At 33.5% G+C, this 21,176-nt stretch overlaps 1 protein-coding gene across 2 annotated transcripts; it reads right to left on the bottom strand.

The window, feature by feature from the left end:
- Positions 1–231: 231 nt before the first annotated feature.
- LOC105347036 (uncharacterized) lies at positions 232–19,318 on the bottom strand. 2 transcript variants are annotated; one of them, XM_011455910.4, is made up of 10 exons: positions 19,160–19,318; positions 16,204–16,323; positions 15,774–15,870; positions 13,178–13,233; positions 10,962–11,006; positions 7,606–7,681; positions 7,138–7,171; positions 5,565–5,663; positions 3,357–3,437; positions 232–2,728 (listed from the first exon to the last, which is right to left on the bottom strand). In XM_011455910.4, exons 2-10 carry the CDS (start codon positions 16,313–16,315, stop codon positions 752–754), a joined length of 2,577 nt encoding a protein of 858 aa, XP_011454212.3. In that variant the 5' UTR covers positions 16,316–16,323; positions 19,160–19,318; the 3' UTR covers positions 232–751. The 2 variants fall into 2 exon arrangements, with proteins under 2 accessions (XP_011454212.3, XP_065929216.1); XM_066073144.1 differs by lacking the exon at positions 10,962–11,006.
- Positions 19,319–21,176: the final 1,858 nt, after the last annotated feature.

Here is a 21,176-nt window from a genome sequence, read left to right as displayed (position 1 = left end):
TTGGGGTTACAACTGATAAATTTTCACAATTTTTTTTTCGAAATAAAATAATAACCGAATGCGTATAATAGAATTCTCCACAAATATAAAAGTCAGCGTGACTCACAGGTACAAATAATTCGTATATGGTTCTTTTCTGACATACAAATACAGTTAATAAAGCATGACTGTTCCACCAAAGTAGACAAATGGATGCAACTCTATATAACAAGTCAGTACAATGTCGAGGGGTTTTTATGTATAATAAATGGTTAAACTTTGTACAGCACCGTAACAAATGATATCATAAATGTTAAAAAAACAACATTCATCATTATTGTCAGTTGTGTTTACAAATGGTTTTTCCAGTCTGTCTTCAAATCTTTGCCATCACCATTGTTACAAATCATTCATCAGTAATGACAAAGCATAAATAAAAAAAAAAAACAAACAAATATAAAATTCTGTATCTAGGAATCTACCTAACTACACCATGTATACATACAAACGACATTGTGGAATAATTTTTACAAATTAAAAAACAACAACACATAAAAAAGCTCCTTTCACACTGTATAACATCCATATCATAGCTTTGTTGGATTTGTGTAAAATGTGTTTGCTGAGTATATATTGGATTTTTCAAATGGATTAACAACACAAAGTATGCGTGTGCATGACGCACTTTATGGCAGTGGAATATGTGAAGGTAAAATACCGTACAGGTACATGAAACAAATAATGAGTACCCCGCATGCGCAGTACGAGTCTGTTACGACATGGTCGCAGTGTAATGTTCAGAGTTTCTTTCCTTGCTGAGCTTGACAACCAATTTTTCACAACGAGGCTTACTATTTGGCGCCTTCTCACAACGAGACTGACTGATGATAAGTTTTTCACAACGAGGCTGATTTAGAATCAACTTTTCGCAATGTTTATTTTTAGTCGTCGAGATATGCGAATGATTTACCACCGAATGTCCATTACAAACATCGGTACACTTCGAATGCGCTTTGGATAGAGCCACTTTATGTTTGGAACCCTCGGAAGACCTCCGCCTTTTATGATGTTTTCCGCTGGATGATTTCTTCGATAGATCGGCAGACGACTTGTCGATTTTCCAAACGAGATTGGATTCCGCCGTGAATTTTGGCGCGTAAATTTGCGGGGTTCTGTCGATCACCATTGGAGCGTGATACGGCACGTGATCTCCTCGAGTTGACGTAACTTCATTCTGGTCAGGGGATATCAAAGAATACCTCTCCGGAGTTTTGTTCTCGTTTGCATAGTCAGAATCTACCGCCATGTTACCATCGCCTTCCTCCAAGTCGTCTGCAACGTAGGTATACTTCTCCACCTCTTCGCCGTCGTCTGCCTCCGTCTCCGAAGAGGTCTTCGCTTCCTGGAATTGACTCGATTCTACATGTTTAGCTTTTGGTTTGGACAAGTCCATTACTCCGTCCGTCCAAATTTCGTCCGCGTCGAAATCCGTCTGCGGACAGGAAGTTGAACGCGGAATCGGATCGGTAAAGGACCTGTAAGGTGAGTATCCGGAATCATTAAAACTCAGGGACTCGGAAAATCTTGGATACTTTCTGCTGGGACTATGAAGGGAGTGGAGAGGTGTGGACGTTTTGGGGGACTTTGAATGATGGTTTCTGACACCAGTCTTGAACGGAATCGGCGACTTCCGACTGAAGATTTCCGGATTGGGGATTTTGATTGTAACTGACGGGGACCTAGTTTCGGTAGAACACAGACTGTCGCTTTCTTTCGAGCTACTATTCTCGGACAATTGGACACCAGAATCGTCCGAGCTTTTCTCCGATTTGGAATCATCAATAACAATTTGTAGCGCGCCTTCCTCATCCTCGAAAGTAATTGCACCATTGTTGTTTGGACTTTGCACACTGCCTTCATTTATATTATTGCTACAACTCTCAGCAGCCTTACTGTTTTCGGGACTCTCACTTTTCCTCTCATCAGCGGTTTCATTATTTCTCTCACCATTACAAGCCACGTGATCATTTGGATCCTCCTTGCCGTCAAGATTTTGATTGTCATTTTCATGAACATGAACATTCGGGGTCTCCTGCAATGACGTATCCGTCTCCATCGCTTCCGATGCCTCCCCAGTCCCATCCCCCTCTTTGCATTGGTCTTCATCACCTGGTCTACGCGAGTCTTTCATTTCCTCACTTTCCCCACTACCTCCTTTCTCACTGATTTTATCATCGTCATTGTTTATTGCCCTATCATCCCCATCTTCATTGTTTATTGCCCTATCATCCCCATCTTCATTGTTTATTGCCCTATCATCCCCATCTTGAATTCCACCATCATCATTATCACATTCATCATAAGCCATTTCTTCCCCTTCGCCTACATCTTGATTTGCATCCGACCTGCTTGCATTGTTTACTGCATCGGTATTTGCATCATCATCAACAATATCAGCAGCAGCAGCTGTTTCGAGCACCTGTTCGGAGATTTCCTCGGGGTTAGGATCCGACGGCTTATTCGCGCCATCTGTTTGCTTTTGTTGATTGTCGGTTTCTTTCGATGCGGCCGGTGAACTTTGTGACGTCACGTGGTTTTGATCCGGGTTATTGCCGCCATCTTGATTTGAATTCTCGTCCTCGATTCCCGAGTCATCGTTGCTAGGCGACACTGCACCACTGAATGTGTTCCTCTTGAATTTCTTATTTGGATTTTCGTAGAATGCATAATTTAGCACCATAGCCTTTTCCTAAAATATGAAAAAAATGAATACTATAGTATTACATTTGCACCCCACTTTGGTGTTGATTGACTTAAACTCTTCTTAGCATAAATATAAAAATAATATTTTATAAGCTTAGAGCTGTGAACGAAGGACACCGGAAATTTAGTTACAGCTAAAACAAAACAAACGTCAAATACAAGCAGATAGTTTTCCGGGGGGGGGGGGGTCTTCGGGGGATAATTTTGTTTTGGAGTCGGACCCTTTTTCCGAAGTATTCCGTTGAATTCATTTCTGTAGTGAATCTATCGATTTGCTGTTAATTTTATATTTACACCATGAACAATTTTTTAACTGATTTAAGTTGGAGCAACATGATAGAGGAGAATGAAGTTGAATCCCCCACATGGAAAAAAAATTACTTGAATCCGCCCCCGTTTCAGTGATGACTTGGAGCTCTCAGAATCTTTGTACCTTACGAACATATTCACACATAATGTTTGTGTATTTAGGTTTCATTAATTCAGGCATATAGTTATTCTTACAAACAATCTTTTTTTCTCTCTCTCTCTGAAAATAGTTATATGACCTGAATATGAAATGTTAATTAGTACTTATTATAGGAACTAGTGTGTACTATTATAGTATTACGTACCCTCTTCCAGCCCGTGATGTAGCTGACGTCCATCAGACTGTACTCGTCCTTCAGTACCTCATCCAGGTGGAACATCACAACCTACAGGTGAGTCAAAATAACAGGTGTAATTAACACAGTAACGTCAGGTGTAGTTATTAACATCATTTCATGTATAAACTTGCCTTTTTTCAAGTGACCAGTATATGTATTGTAACGTGTATATTACTTGTTTATGTCTATGAGCTGTACAGCTGTTGACCAATCAACAATACAATATTATAGTTAATTTAAACTTAATTTTAAAATTGATATATAAATTCAATTAACCAATATCTTATTATTAAATAATAAAAAGAATGGACATCAGGCAGTGTCCATATGTAAGGTCCTTTCCCCAAGGATTTTATTGATATTGAATTGGGGAAAACAGGCGTTGGCTATTATCAACTTTCTCTCAAATACAAAGTTGAGTAGTGGAGTTATTAACGAGAGAGAGAGAGAGAGAGAGAGAGAGAGAGAGAGAGAGAGAGAGAGAGAGGATATAGTACTATTGGTTTGCGTATTTAGGGGATAATCGAATAACACACGTAAGTTAATATCTCAGCTTTTTCCATCAATAAATTGTGTTGAAGTTCTTGGTTCAACATTTGCATTAACACCTACACCTACAATTGTTAACCAAAGCACAATAACTGACAAGTTCAGATAAAAAAAAAATATTAAAATACAGTTATTTTTCTGGCTCTTGGTTTTGATTTATTACTGTCTGTGCCCTAAAAGTTTTTTTCCTTCGACAGATTGCAAAAGTAAAATCAAACTGGAAAGCATAATATTTTGTTTTTCAAAACGACAATTTCTCCTGAAACTACACGCGTGGGTAACGGTATATAAACTTTAGACAGCATTACAAGTTTTAAATTTATTCATCCTTTCAGTACAGATCAAATTTAAAAACTTCATAACATTTTATGACTCTGTAATATTGCTTTTAAAAATGTATCACGTCACTTTAAGGGTGTTTCATAAATTGTTCAATTGAATACCAAAATAGGAAAATTATTACTGAGGTGATGCGATGAAAACTTGCAATTTTAATCCCACCTACAGAATAGTAGTCTACAATCCCTGGTTTATAACGTGGACTTTGCCCACATCCCCAGTATTCAAAAATATCAATTTCAAAGGCGTATGCGAAAAAAAAAAAGATTACTGCTAAAATAAACAGTTTCCTCTGCACTTAAAATCGATTTATATTACATAACATGTATGAAAATAAAAAGGTCGAAATTGATTCATTTCAAACCGGAAACGGGATCACCCAGGTTTGAACTTTAAAAAAGGCTTTTGAACATGAAAAGAGCAAACTTTTTAAATTTTACATTTAAGGCGATCGATTGAGAGACGACCTTAGGAAGTGAAGTTAAGTGAATGACGGGGGTAGGGGTGTAAGGTTCGCCCCCCTAATGTATTGCTGTTTTATCACAGGAAGCAATTATAGTTGGTATCGTATTCGCATTTGATTCAGTAAAAAGATAAAAATGTACACCGAACTTTTCGATGCACTTCTTTTTAAAGGTTTATTAGGAGGATCGACTGTATGCTATCTCGAGTACATACATTCTCTGTTGTTTGTTTTAACATTTTTTTTTGTGTGTATGCGTTTCTGCCTTCTATTTGTAAATATTCAATATTACCACAAATAAAGACCTGTCAAATTTCATGTTTGGCAATATCAGTCAGACGTGTAAACTATAGGTGATCGATGCAAGGTCTTAATTATTGATCTGTATAGAGTAAGTCTGATATTTATATTTATTAGGGAAATATGCAGTGTTTTCTCTCCCCGAAACATGGATTAAAGTAAAAATATTTTTCGTTTGTATTTACAGAGTTTATAGCTCAACAGGAGAATAATATTTTTAGATATAAAAAAATCCAGCATTCTTGATAGCATATTTTCACCTTTAGTAAAAATTCTAGAGCTTTTTCTGTTGTATACCGTTTCAATACAAGGTAAGGGAGGGGATATTATGACAAAGTATCAGCTTTATTTTCATTCGTCTCATTTGCACATGCACAATCAATCATGCGAAAAATGCGGGATTCAATGCGCAGTTTACTAAAATATGACGCGAATGTACGAGAGAGAGAGAGAGAGAGAGAGAGAGAGAGAGAGAGAGAGAGAGAGAGAGAGAGAGAGAGAGAGAGAGAGAGAGAGATTTTCACCTCTAATCTGTCGGACAAGGAGTACTTGAGCCGCAAAAATTTCTTCAGGTGCGAGACGCTCATCTGGGCGGGACACAGGAGGTATCGCTTATCCTGGACCTGGAGGTCAAAAGGTCATGAGACAATGATTAATGTCAAGGACATTAAAAAAAAAGTCTTAAAAATATGACTTTATCAAATACAGTAATTTTGGTACTTGAAAGTGTTTATCAGAATTTCGACACATACATTATATATACACATGTAATTGTCATGTGGCTATTTGTTTAAGAAGGCTCGATGGTCGTCGTCGTTTTTAGACTGTATTGATCTCATTTTAAAGAAGAGCTCTATATAAAATTGTGGGGAAAATAGCCAAAGTTTATGGAATTTTACTTTACTTAATAATAGATTATAGCTTAATTAATCATATCTTACAAATTTAAGTAGATCTGGTGGTTAATTCGTTAATTACCCAGCCTTTTAACAAGAATATTTTTGTTAAGGGCAAACATTTCCGGTTTACTACACTCCAGAATTTTTTAATTTAAAAAAAATGAGTTTAAAAAAAAAGGTATACAATGTAATTAATAGGTTAAAATAAGAACAATGATGCCATTTCCTGATTCTATAAATCGTAATTAATTCTGGAAGAGAGCGGGAGGCAGTATGATTCCTCGCGCAAAAATTTGATAAAATTAAATATGCAGCTATATATAATAGGCATGCATCACCGAGCTCTTCTACTAGGCTCTTACAAAGTACTTTGATCTCGACGAAGTTCTGCCCTACGCCGGTAATTCGCCGTTAAGATTCGATTCTAGATTAATCAAATTAGGGCTTTTAATTGACAGGTCAAATCTAAACCTTCCGGCGCGTCACCTAAAGCTCAGTTTCTCTCTTAATCACTTCCTCTAGAGATAGACTTTATATTTCACAGAAAGTCGGCTTACAGCCTTTTTTCCTTGTTTGTTTGAATTTCCTTGGGAAATATGGAATTAATCAAATACAACATGAGGAAAAGCTCAATAAAAATTTGAAATAAATTGTACAGATTTTCTTTAAATATTATCTAGGCCTATATGCAGGCATGCATGAGGATGTAGGGGACAACTCCATATTGAAATGTACTTTTCTTCGAAATCGGCAATAAAAATAACTATAATAACGCAATACACTGTGTATCTTTCGTGATCTGAGTGACTAACATCTGGAAGTCATGAGTTCGAAACCCGCTCGAGCATAAAAAGTTTACAGTTTTTTTTAAACCTTTTGAGATTTTTTTTTTCAATGAAATAAATGGTTAAATATTGTATAATTTGAAAACCATAAAATCATAAAACGGTGATTATACATAAAATTATCTTCAAGATCTCTCAGACTAACTTAGAGATATTGGATTGTCAACAAATTAACCCTCAGACCTCTGGATATGATTTTTTAAACTATAAACTTAAAATATCCGAATAATTTTGATTAAAAAATTAAAATATTTTCCAATATCGATATATAGAGCTCTTTTTCTCAAGAAGGTTGATATAATCTAAAAATGGCCATGACCATGCAGCCATCTTTAAAAAGATTTCTTTTTTACCTCACTGTCTTCTTTTTTACTCGAACATATTTTCCTGTAAAATAAGAAAACTAATAAGGGTTTGGATTTTTATTCTAATAAAAAATACGAGGAAATTTGATTATAATTAAGAAAATTCTTCGACATGAAAATGACAAAAAAAAAACCGTCAAACATCATCCTGCATAAAAATCGATATAATGAAAGTACGGGAAAAATCTTTTCAATTAAATGAAGTCATCAAGTACATTGCGTGGTTGGTTTTACCACAAATAACTCTGCATATATATGTAAAAAAAAATTAATTCAATGTGGGTATATATATGCATGCATATTATGCAGTTTTTGGGGGCTAATTCCTGTGGCGAACGGCAAAAAAAGTCATGAATTTTTCAAAGGAAAGATTTTTACTCCTGGTGTAATTATCTGTACTAGTTTATCAGAATAATGTAAAGTGATGAAATATTATACATTGATTTTCGTACACACCTGGTGCATAGTCTGACACACAGACTGATCTTTTCGTCAGGTGAAAAAATGATCCGCCCGGATTTACTCTGCGAGTCTGAAAAATATCAAACTAAAATGCGTATCCCTCTGTATATAGAATTCACAAATTTAGAAAGATTTTCATTGACGTTAGTAGTGTTCGTGATCAAAATCTTTTTTTAAAACATAACTAAAAAGACCATTTTACACACGTGTGCCTTGGAAATGATTCTAATCCAATACATTAAATATTTCGAATATTGTAGATGTATCAAGAAAAAAATTACAAAATCAAAAGCAACAAAAATAATTTACTTATCATTCAAATGTTACTACCCGTCTTCACCACATTTTAAATTTTTTTTCCAATACTTCAATTCTTTCTCCAAAATTAAGTTTTTTGTGTTCGCATTATCTTTGTTTTTTAATTTCAAATACCATCTCTCTCTCTCTTTCTCTCTCTCTCTCTTAAAACAAGACAACAGATTACACATGTACCCCAGAGAATGAAGTTGTAAATGACGATATATTACTCATCTTCATCATTTTAAACGCACGTGATTACTATTACTAAAAATCATTTCAGACACGACAATAACCTGCTGACGTCATTTATTCCCCCTACAATATACACAGGTATTTTAGATTTCCACGTGAGAAAAACTCCCCCCAAAACCAAACAACAACTTCAAAATCATTAGATTTTAATACGTAAAACTAATTGCGTTGTTGTAAAAAAAATCCCAGCGGAGCAATAATATTTAATTCTACGAACAGCCGCAAGGGAAGTTAGCATCAAACATTTTGATCACTCATCTATATTTTATTTTTATCTTACTGCGAAAATGATCCATTTGGGATTTTTTTTTGATCTGATGGGTGACTTTAGTACTACTTAAATGTATATGATGTAACTTTATATAACTCCTTCATATTTTTTTTTTATTTTTTAAGGTTTTGTTAAAGTAAAAAAGGTTCCCACTTTTCTTTTTTTTTACAACAACGCAATTAGTTTTCATTCATTACCAATTTGAAGCAACGTTCAAAATAAAATATCGAAAAATATTTCAAATTTTAAATTGAAGTCATTTTTATGGATACGCAAACCATAAAACCAGCTGTCTCGATCATCTGTTCAGTAACATTCTGCATGTTTTGGTTCTCAATTTCACTGATCGGAAGGCGCATTAGAAAAATTCACGTGAAGTTAGTTTGTACATTTATAAGAGGACGGAATTAGATAATAGAAGCCTTACAAAGAACTTGGACGCCTAGACAATCCAAAGGCTCATGTAAACATTTATCATTTCAATATGTGAAATACAAACCTGATCCAACTAGAACTGTCCTAATGGGACTAATACCCCCGCTAGGCTAATTTCAAATGGGACAAATAATTGAATTGAATAATAATTAAGGTTTGGAACACATAAAAAAAAAATTCTAGAATTGTAAAAAAAAAAAAAAAAATAGTTAACAAAGAAAAATCAAAATTGTCAGAATTTCACTGTAAATACATATCTATAATAGTAATACATTTACAAATGTATGTATTTGATGATATATATTTTTTTAATTTAATTGATTTAAAGAAAAACCAACAAAATGACAAAAACCCCTCCCTTTGCAGTGAATAGAAATACCGGTAGCCAAGCAATGCTCTTCTGTTGATAAAACTTTCAATATCTTTCTAATAAGAGTCTTGACAGATGCAATTAGTTGTTTCAAATTTTCCTCACTTTCTCCTATGGCACAATTGAACTCCATATCAGAAAATTGATCCCATAGGACTATGATTTTCTTTGATGAGCTTGTTAAATTTAATAAACTCCCAAAACATTACCATAATTACCATACTATGTAAAAATATGTAAAAAAGAAAATTTAATATTACAAACAATTTTAAATTGCCAAAACACTACAATCATATCAGTAATTTTGAATTTCATTTAAATTAATGCCCAATAGGGTCACTTCATCAAATTACTTGACAAATAAATTTAAGCAACCTCTAAAAATAGTTTAACTTTTTTATTAATAATTATATTATTTATTTCCTTATAATGATAGACCTTTTGGTTTACATGAAACAGTTTTAAAATAGCCCCAAAACCATCATCCATTTTACAGATTATCAATTTCCCCTAAACACATGCTCCATCTGAACCATGGCTCAGATAATGGCTCCCTTGGGACAAATGAATTCAGCCACACTTGTCTTTGATGTTCTCATTAGCTCCTAAGAATTTATCATTGACAAACAAAAACTTTGCATTGTCAGTTGATAGAATACTTAAAAAAATATTTTTTTTTTATTAATTAAGACATAAAGACAAAAAACTCCATCTGGATGTATTTATATAAATATATTTTAGAGTGTTTTCTATTAATTAATTAATAAAATCTGTAAGGATTACCTCCCTTACTTTTCAACATTAGTGTACAATATATAGAATAAGGAAAATGAAAACTGTCATGAAATCATTAAATCTTGTCTGATCTTAAAAAAAATTGCAGGTGCACATCTTCAGATGGTGTTCAACATATGTAAAAATTTTCAAACTGTTCCATGCAGTAATAAAAAATTCTATAGGGGGGACAAAGTTGCGTCTACAGACAGACGGACAGACGGACAGACAGACGGACGGACAGACGGACAGACGGACAGGGTGAAACCAATATACCCCCCTAAACTTCGTTTGCGGGGGTATAATCATAAAAAAATTCATATTATATTTTAAACATGTGAAATATGCATCTTAGCTAGGTTCATGTGATTTTTTTTTTCAGAAAAAAAACCAAACTAACAAATAAATTGAATTACACAAACAAAAGGGAAAAAAACACGTGAATTTACCCTTTCTTAACAGTTAATTTTTTAAAAACAATTGTTAACTTTTGAAAATGAGACTGAGAGTGCCAATTTGATAAGCTTTCCAGAAAAGATGGCTCGATAGATCAAGAGGCAATATTCCTGGGCGAGTGGAATGTGCCGTAACCGTTGCCAAATTCATTAATGTCAACTTTTCTATTTATGTTACGACATAATGAAACAGAGAAAATTTACACACTTGTATGTTTAAGTCTTGTCAAAACACAATAACGCCCTTTTGGCTTGTGTATGAATGAGAAATAATCTTAATACTTATTTTTTTTTGGCACGGATAAGAAAGATCCTATATCATTGTGTACGTTTTATCAAATACAGATTTATTATGAATATTACGATGCGAAGATACAATAAGGCAATTTTCACCAACGCCTATAAAAGCTTTTACAGATCGTCTCTGATCTTTCGGTTTATATATACAGGGGTCATGACCCCGTGACCTAGTTGGCCTCGTTTTGATACGTACCATCTGTCTGTACATTGTAATACTGCCTTCGTCTCCTCATTTCCTCTGTTCATAAAAGAAAGAGAGAAAGTCTTACGTAATTGTTCCAAATTAAACCACGTTCAAAAGGCGGAAAAAAACATCTGTTTCCACAAGAAGAAAAAAAAAGATCATTTTCGTGTTTATCAGACACAAATCTAATTTGAGTACTGCGTGGTAACTTTAGCTATACAGTGTACCGTGAGCGAGGAAAATAATAACATATTTATATATAACAATAAACGCAGGCGCATAAAACGGCTGTTTCGCCTGCTCCTTCAATGTCACGAGTCTCTATAGTGCGGATACAAAAAAAAAAAAATTTGGAAGGTGGGAGGGGTCCGAGGGATAATTTTGTTTGACAGGGGGACCGAGGCCTATTTTTGCAAACTTTACCGCGAATTCAAGAAGTTTGAATTTTCCCGAGGGGAAATTCGAACCCCCACCTAACCTACACACCCCGAACCCTATTCCTCTTGGATCCTGAATTGACATTAGTGACCGTCGATCGAAAATTACATTATACTATATAAAGGGCTCGAGCACAAAAAACTTTATAATTATGATCACAGATAACGAATATATGAAATTCACCGTAAAACCTAGCTTTATAAGAAGTATGTTCTCTTACATGTATTGATGAAGCTTATACGACAATTAAAACATTCAATGTAAACTGGATTAATTTTAATTTCTAGTGTAATCCCACGCGATCCAGGGCGAATAAAGTTTCATAAGACTATAATACTTGAGTAGCAGTATATATGTGTATATGATGCCTTGCAATCGATCTCCGCTGGATAAAACTCTAATTTTCAGTCATTGGGAATTTGACTGAAGTTTACAAAATGGTGACATAATGGAAAAGCTGTGTCTTTCAGTCACATGTCCGGACCTTTCAGTTAACAATATTAGTCGACTGAACGTCAAAGTTTTGTCCTTTGCTAAAAATCCCGCGTGTGTTTGTATACTGTTACAACCATTAATTTGTAAATGACGTATATAAAATTTTGTATTTTCGTCCACCCAGTAAATGCAAAATTTACAATAGGACAATACAGAAGTACTGTTGATTCCCAATTAAACGCTGGAATTGATATCTGCGCGAAATCGCGAGGAGCAACCTTCGAGAATTTTAGATACCGCTTTTATTTCATTCGACAGTTTTGAACTGCATGAAAATGTAACAAAAGTTTGGTTCTTGTGATTTTATATATAATTATATTCTCGCGATTCGATACAAAACGGTGGATTAGCGAAATTGAGAACTCGCGAAAAAAAGAAATCCACAATACCCTATCTTTGTAGTCAATTGTTTATATCTAAATTGGGTTGAGATTACAGTATTCCTCGATACAACATATATATACATGAACGTTGTATTAAACACTGTAAGTCAACCCCTTGATAAAAATGTTTACTTTATCTAATTCAAGTAAAGATGTTTGTATGAATTTCAAAGTGAGTGAAACACGTTCATAACAAAAACAAGTGCAAACAAATGAAGGGCGGACGTTGACTGATTAACAAAGTGTGACAGTATATATCACTGAAAAATGCTGAAAACGTTAAAAAAATAAAAATACAATACGTCGTAAATATCTTTCACACTTTCAGAGCACGGCCCGTCAGCGGTTGAGACGAGCTGCGGTCTCTTGAACAGTTATTGAACCCCAGCAAAATCACCCAAAGTCAAGTTTTATGAAAGATTCTTCGTCAGTTCATTGATTTTTGGCATTTATTATATATGAGACATGAAATGTAATGTACGAATTTGTTCGGTGAAAACTGTGTTACCTGCCCAATTATTTATTTTTTCAAATCGAAATTAAAAAACTGATTATTTACGTATATTTATTCCTAGTCTAACTTATTTGTAACTATGCAAATTTAAATTGTATTGAAATTCACTTATGTATATCAAATGTGGTTTTGCCAAAAATTAAAAAAATTGAAAACAAGGCCTAGCTTCAAAATGTTTTTAAGAGATTAACCAGGAAGAGAAATTTTAAAAAAGGCATTGCTTGCATAAACTTATAAATATACTAGTACATTTTTAGTTTACACTTGAAACACTCTTTATGTGTATGTGTACACGATTTTCTTCTCAAGGCGCACGGAAAACGCCACATTTATAAACTACTTGTGTAAGATGTGATGTAAGTGTTTTATATATAAAATAAAACATGGCTATTTACCCATAAAGAGTCCTGGAACTAATTTGTACACAACATCCTGTAACGTCTTGTCTGATCTAAAAAGGGAAAAAAAAGAAACAAGGTTTACCATGATATAATTAATGTACAACTAAATATAGCGTACATGCACAATTATCATTTATATAGTTAACATATGTGTCTAACTCCAAGCCTAATTTACAGAGAGAGAGAGAAAAACGCAGATAAAAAGAGGAAATAGGTGAAATATGAAAGAGATACATTGTAAAGGAAATATTTTTTTAATAATATGAAATTCGATTATATTAAGAAAATTAAGTCAACAAAAATTCGTCGAACTGCGCAATAGAAACTGAAATGGAGAAAAAAATTAAAATTGGTGTTTGTACATTAGAACAACGAATTTATTATCTTTTTTACATTTCCAATTAATAGGGTATATAAATATAAATTTCATTGTTAAGGGGAAAAAAGTGGAAATGATTTTTCTCAATACGATCTGATATATATATATATATATATATATATATATATATATATATATATATATATATATATATATATATATATATATATATATATATATATATATATATAATATTATTCCGTTTCTTGACGAAAAACGATCTGAGAATATACTGTATATAAATTATATATCTATCCCTATGCCCGACTTCGTAAGGGGGTCACTGGCCGCTTTAATGACCAGCTCACAGGCGGGCACGTACGTCTCCGATGACAGATCACTGATAAAGATTTGAACCAGACACCATTCGCTCCGATAAAAACTCCCAATTAATCCTCGATTTATTATTCAGCTGGATTCTTTCACAGAATTTAGCGTTGATTGGTTTCGATCTTTTTATTTTTTTGATCGACGTTATGGACAAAAAAAAGATGTGGATAATGAAGTTACATTGATGTCAGAAAATATCATTCGTTTTTAGAACGACTTCGTTTAGACAAAATTTAGTGTGATTGTAATTTTCTTATTTTTTTTTAAAACAAAAATCTTAACAATAATACATACGACTTAAATGTAGACTTGAATTTGGAGAAAATTCGAAATGAATAAAAGTAACCAAAATTGTATTATGTTGATAATTCAATCAGAATATTACTAGTGCATGCAGGAATATCTGAAACTATCTGTAATCTGAAAGTATTATTTTCGTCCACAAAATCTCAAATCTCCAAGTCATCTAAGTCATACAACAAAAATCTATACGTTTCTAAACAACAGAATTAGGGTCAGCCTTAAAATTCCTCAACTTGATTAAAAAAAAATAACTTCGCACGTACGTCAACTATACAAGTACACGTGACTAACGCAATTTACACGACTATACCCCTCTCTCCCCGGCCATTTAACCCTGGTAAACAAGAGCACGGGGGTGATTAGGAGGATTTTATTGATAATTTGGGAAAGCTAGCTAAGTCCAGACAAAAGCATCGCTCGAACCAATTACACACGTCATGTTATACCCTTCATACAATTCCTTACCGCCAGATCAAATTTGTTTTTAACGCGTTTCACACACACAACGCCTTCTTTCTTTTTCCAATTTACGTTGTATGTTGACCGTTTGTACTTTTTTTGAAAATCATTTGACACCCAATGTCTTCTTTTATTTCTTAATTTTTGTTGATTGTTTGTGATCGCTATCTGCGGCGCATTGATATTTTGTTTCTCCTAAGTCAACGATTTTCTTTTTTCTTTAAGTGATACGGTAATACGGTATGTTTGAAAAGGACATTTTTTTATTGTTGAAGTGAATGAGTTTTCTTTCCTTTGGAAAATTATTTTTCTTCTAATTTTCTGTTAACTAAACCAACTTATTCAATATCTTTTTTAAAACAAATATTCCTAAGTTCCCTTTAGACTACTTACGTAACATGAACATGCATTGAGGTTTTACAGAGTATTTTTAGAACTGTACATAGTTGAGATTTTGATGACGTTTTCGGAACTTAACATATCTAAGATTTTGATGACATTTTAATATACCTGAGGTTTTAAAGAGGTTTTTGGAACTGTTCATACCTCAGATTTTGATACCGCTTTTTAAACTGCTCTTATACCTGAGGTTTTGTTGACGATTTTTGAACTGCACATATCAATCTGAGGTATTGATGAGGTTTTAGAAACTGCACATACCTGAGGTTTTTACGCCGTTTTAAGAGCTGCACATACCTTTGGTTTTGATGACGTTGTAAGAATTTCACATGCTTGTGTACTGATGAGGGTGTTAAAACTGTCCGTAACTGAGATTGTACACATTTGAGGTTTAGATGAGGTTTGTTAGAACTGTACATGCCTAGGTTCTGAAGACATGCGTTAGAACTTTACATACCTGAGGTTTTGATGAGGTATGTTAGAACCTTTACATACCTGAGGGTTTGATAGGGGTTTGTTGAACCTTCACACACCTGGGGTTTTGATGAGGTTTGTTAAAACTTTATATACCTGAGATTTTGATGAGGTTTGTTAGAACAGTACATACCTGAGGTTTTGATGAGGTTTGTTTGAACTTTACATACCTAAGATTTTGATGTGGTTAGTTAGAAATGTACATATGTAAGGTTTTTATGATTTTTTTTTTAGAACTGTTCATACCTGAGGTTTTGATGAGGGTGTTTCTTGTGGACGAGACATTCACACACAGGGCAGTAGTTACTGGTATGAAGATAATGCACGATGCACGTCCGACAAACTGAAACGTAACACAAATGTTTTAGGGAAAAACTCAGTATCTCTGCAAGAACCAAATTCAAGATCAATAAATTGGTTTGTTAAATTAAGGTCCAAATATATTACTTCCGTAAGAAAATGGATACAAATCCTTGACTTGCAATGAAGCCAAAAAAAAAACCTTTATACAGTATGAATCCCCAAAACGGCAACGCTTATGAATTAAAGTATTTTTTAATCGATTACCAATCGTATTACGTGACATTTTAAAAGGAATAATGACCAAATGATTATTTAAAATTATTTATCTTAAACTTCAGAGAAAAAAAGTAATTAATTATTTAAATGAACTCACACGAATGAAGGCATTCTATTATGGTGGTTGCGTCAATCAAATACCCGCCACACAGCACGCATGTCAGATACGGATTCAGCTCCTGAACCGGCATCCGGGCATTTTTCATCATGGCGTCGACTGAAAAAAGAAGAAGACACAAATCCCAAAAATGGCAATGAAACCGAATATCCCCCCAATTACCCTGGCAATTCAAACAAAGCTAATCGGCCTTATGATAATGGATGAAAGTGATTCTGCCTATAAAGGATGATAAAACCCAATTTACGGGGAAAATGTCCGAAGAAAAAAAAAACATCCACAATGCATCGGCTAGTATACGTAGAGATGCACGATCGATATTTCTTAGACTAAAAACCTCTTTTTTCTTTCAGGGGGAAAAAAGGCGGGAAACAATTTGTCGAGACTCTAGAGCTGCAAGTAGATAAGATGGGATTAAAGCTGCAGCCCCGATAAAACCTTGTCATCAATTTTCACCAACCCTCGATTCATCATCCATTTACGAAGATAATGAACTACCGCCGTGTCTCTCTCTCTCTCTCTCTCTCTCTCTCTCTCTCTCTCTCTCTCTCTCTCTCTCTCTCTCTCTCTCTCTCTTCTGGAACTCGCATCGTCCCCATATTAAATCGAAATTCCCGTTATCACGTCCGAATTGCTCAGAGAACTCATACATAACTATGTGTGACGGACACGAAATTTCCCGCCCTCGATGGTTAATTACAGAAAAGGGGTCAAACTCGTAGGAAGACATAATACGGTTTTAATGCGAAAACTACCACTGCTCCGTTCTCTAATTGCTCCCCATCCTACTATCAACTCTGCATCAGTGTAGGTCATTACGGGGGGTAAATTTGGAAGAATTTCTGCAAATTACACATTGATGGCCCGTTTGCAGTTTCTTTCTTTTTTCTCTCAAAATTCAGAGCGCTCATGTCAATATTCATCCGGGTCGAAATAATCACTAACATACAAAAATACATATCGCTATTCAAATCTCTTTTCCTCTCATTTTATTTTTCAATCTAATCTGAAATTCTACTTCACGACAGCTTTGCCTTAAGCAAAAAATCACTGCAAATAAAATATCATAAACTGATTACAAGCTACAAATACAATCACATAACGCTTGACTTGCCCACATTTTCTGCCTTCAGTCCAATCTCTCTCTCTCTCTCTCTCTCTCTCTCTCTCTCTCTCTCTCTCTCTCTCTCTCTCTCTCTCTCTGATATAATCCATTTTAATTCTATCGAACCGATTTTTCATCAGTAGCACGGAACTAATTGCCCACCATCAAGAATGAATACCCAATGAATTGGGAAACCGTGGCTCGATAGTCTATTGAATACGGTCGACTTTTCACTCCCCCGTCAATACAAATCTAATAAATAAATACAAATTGGTAGCACACCAATTTGCATATAAAGCAATAAGACAACGGATGAAATACACTGGAAAATGAAAACATTACATTTGATATCCTCTTTAAACATGACAAATCCCTACTACTTTGCTCTTTAGTTGCAATACATCACGATTGATTTTTTTTTTCTCTTCTTCACATTTACATTTTCTCTCGAAATTATACATCGTATCTGTTAGGTTAATCTATGATATAATATAAAATGCATAATGATATGTTTTCCCCCCCTAGCGATCAAACAGTTTATATGCAAAATTCAGGACCGTTTAGGTTGAAGATAGGTACCGTATATGAAAATTTATCCACACTGATAATGGTAAAGAAATGTTATGGGCCATAAATATCTGATTTCAAATCGTCAACTTTGTTCATGGTTACACGGGACTGCATTTGTTATATAATTCTATGCAAGTTGTTCATATGTACATGCAAAATTCAAAAATTATACTACAAATAAACTTTATTAGAAAAGAATGAAAGGTTTAAACTTTTTGGAAGGCATGAACTTAACTTTGCAGAAACCTTTCGTTATAAGATTTTTTGCCAAGATAAATATGAGAGAGCGAGAAATGTGTTGAAAGATACAGCAAATCCAACGTGACCAGCACGTGCACACACGTGCACCTCCGCGGACCGTGAATCGATGATGGTACTGGATGACACTTAAAAGGTAATCAATTTACAATTTTTATGACGATCTTCTTACATCGGATTTTCGTTCACTTTTCGCCCTTTTCTGGTAAATGCTCTTTTAACATGAACTTGGAAAAGATAGCAAGAGAGAATAAATTCAAAATTGCAATCACGATAATGATGTGATACTTAAACTTAAAAAAAAAATATAAATTGATATATAGAGCGTTAATTATCTGCATATAAGCTTGCATTTAGCAATTGAAACTAATCATAGTTAGCACCAGATTTATATTTTCAAAAATCAATTAAAACAAGGAAAAAATATTCGTTATGTAATATATTAAAAAAACCCTCAAAATTGGTTTGTCAAAATTATGAAATAGTTTTTCACAATTTTATTTCCCGCATGAATACAAGCTATTGATCGTGGTATCTGAACTTCATAAAATGTACATTTTATCATGCATTGTTTATTTTTCTGCAGAGGGTTAGGTAAAGATATGGGGGTAGTGTGTTTAAACCTTCGGTCATGCAACCACACGCAAGACGACACATAAATATTGAATATATGCAAATGGGCCCCGAAACTGGCTTGAAAATATGCAAACTCGAAAGGACCTTAGAAATCTTCGATTTTTTGTACAACCAAAAACAATTAACAGCCCCGCAAACAGAAAGTGTAAAGTGCAGGTCGTTAAATAGTAAAAGATTTACACATCGCTAGCAGACTACACACACATACACACGTAGTAAATCTAGCCGCCATGTTTGTTGACTCAAAAACCACAACATAATGTTAGATCGCCGAGCGCTCAACCGCAAAGCCGATCAAATAGAACAGTTTGCGGGAATAAAGCAGACAATACATAAAATAAATCACTGAAATTGTGCTGTACTTACCCCCAAAAATAAAAGTTTACCCCCGTGGAAGGATGTGCATAAATGCGGTAAAACTCTCGTGGCGTATTCAGCAGGATTTTAGCAGACGGCTGTTTCGCCGGGTCGATATATTGTGTACATGTTCATTTCAGCGCGAGTCACATGATCAGCTCATGGATCGCCAATTACGTTCGACTTCGTCAACCGCATCAAGTTTTTTTTTATATCATTATTTTGCTTTATTTACATGAACAGCTTTAAAACATTACAAACGACGGATTTTATTTTTTTTTTAAAGAAAAAAAAAATTCATGAAATCAAGATATTATAATTTTAAAAAACCGAATTTTTGAAAAATTGATTAAGATAAGATACGATTAATTGTTTAATGTTTCACATTTGTGTAAAGTGTAAAATGTATACATGTATGACTCACATTACCATACTTGACAATCTTGCTTTTAACTAACCCAGTTTTATTTAACACGTATACTTTTTGAATGAAATGGAAGTTTTATTTATTTTTTTTATAAATAAGAATCGCGTTCCTTTATGTATATATTATGATAATTTAAAGATTACTGAATAAATTTCATATCCAAAAAAAAATAATTATTAGCTCCACTCTTTCCTGAAGAAAACTCAATAGACTTTTTGATACTTGAGGTGTCTTAAAATATTGCCGGTGAAATCTTTGAAAATTAACAATTATTTCTTTCTTTTTTTTATGTGGCACGAATTTACGCTCTGTAAATGAATCACCCACTAAAAACATGAAAACACTTTATTTCGAAATTAAATTTTTGATTCATAAAATTTATTAATCAAATTATAATTAATATTCAAATTAACTAATTAATGCATGTTTGAAATGTGACTATGAGAAATGTGATTATGTATAATTTTATTAATTCGGCATCGGAAGCAAACACTCACAAGAATCCAGAAAAATCCGGAAAAGAGTGAGTTCAATTTTTTTCTACCAATAAAATAAAAATTGACAACACACGAACAACAAATTAAAATATAAATTATAGAAATATGATCACGAACATGATGGATAATGTAATAAAAAGCACAGACCAAAACCATGATATATTGGTTTCACATTGATATACTCGATCCATTAAAGATAATATTTTCAATTGACTCAATGCGATGAAAAATTCATGAAGCTTCGACTTTTATTGGATTTTCGGGAACGGCTTTCTGAAACCAATGTTATAAAATAGAGTTTTCAAAATTAATAGACCAATAAATATTTAAATTCTATCCCGTCAGCTAAAAAAGGTATATACAAGATGGAGATCTGAAATGTTTCAAGTTTTTTTTTATCTTTGCTAAGAAACTAAAAATTGAAAACTAATTTTTAAAAAAAAAGTTAATCAAAATGTGTGTTCCGGTATAACTTCAGCCATCAAATATAGTTTCGGTTTTCATATTGGAAAACACATATCGTTTTCTAACTATGTTCATTATGCATTAAATTGACACAATATATAGTCATTGTAACTCATTAATGGTACGGAAATTTTTCCACCTCTGTGTATTTTCCTTTTTTTTTCATTTAGATTATAATGTGTTTAAAGTGGCACATAGGCCCGACGGTCCGGGTGTTAATTCTATGCTTATTTCTGTTGATATTATACTTGAAAATGTATACAAATGTCACTACAAATAAATAAATTACTTACTTACTTACTTACTTATAAGAAATGTATGGATTCGACCTTCCTATATGATGTTGAAACTTTTCACCAAAAATCTCCAAATTTTCTTATCTATAAATTATGCAAAACGCAAACTTTGTAAATGTTTTAATACAATAGGAACATTTCTTTTGATACCAGAGCGCACATTATTTATATTTTAATTATGATACAATAGAATCATTTAATCAATGATAGAAGAATTTTAATATCTTTCGTCTTAAAGATAATTTATATTGTCTACGTATCTGCGTATATATACATGTTGATTTTATATAGCACGTCAGTATACTGACTGCAATAGTTTGCCTGAAGAAAATCTGCAGATA

Source organism: Magallana gigas, chromosome 10, assembly GCF_963853765.1.
Source record: "Magallana gigas chromosome 10, xbMagGiga1.1, whole genome shotgun sequence".
NCBI lineage: Eukaryota > Metazoa > Mollusca > Bivalvia > Ostreida > Ostreidae > Magallana > Magallana gigas.
The sequence above is the reverse complement of the archived record's forward strand: the minus strand, read 5'-3'. Positions and strand labels throughout refer to the sequence as shown.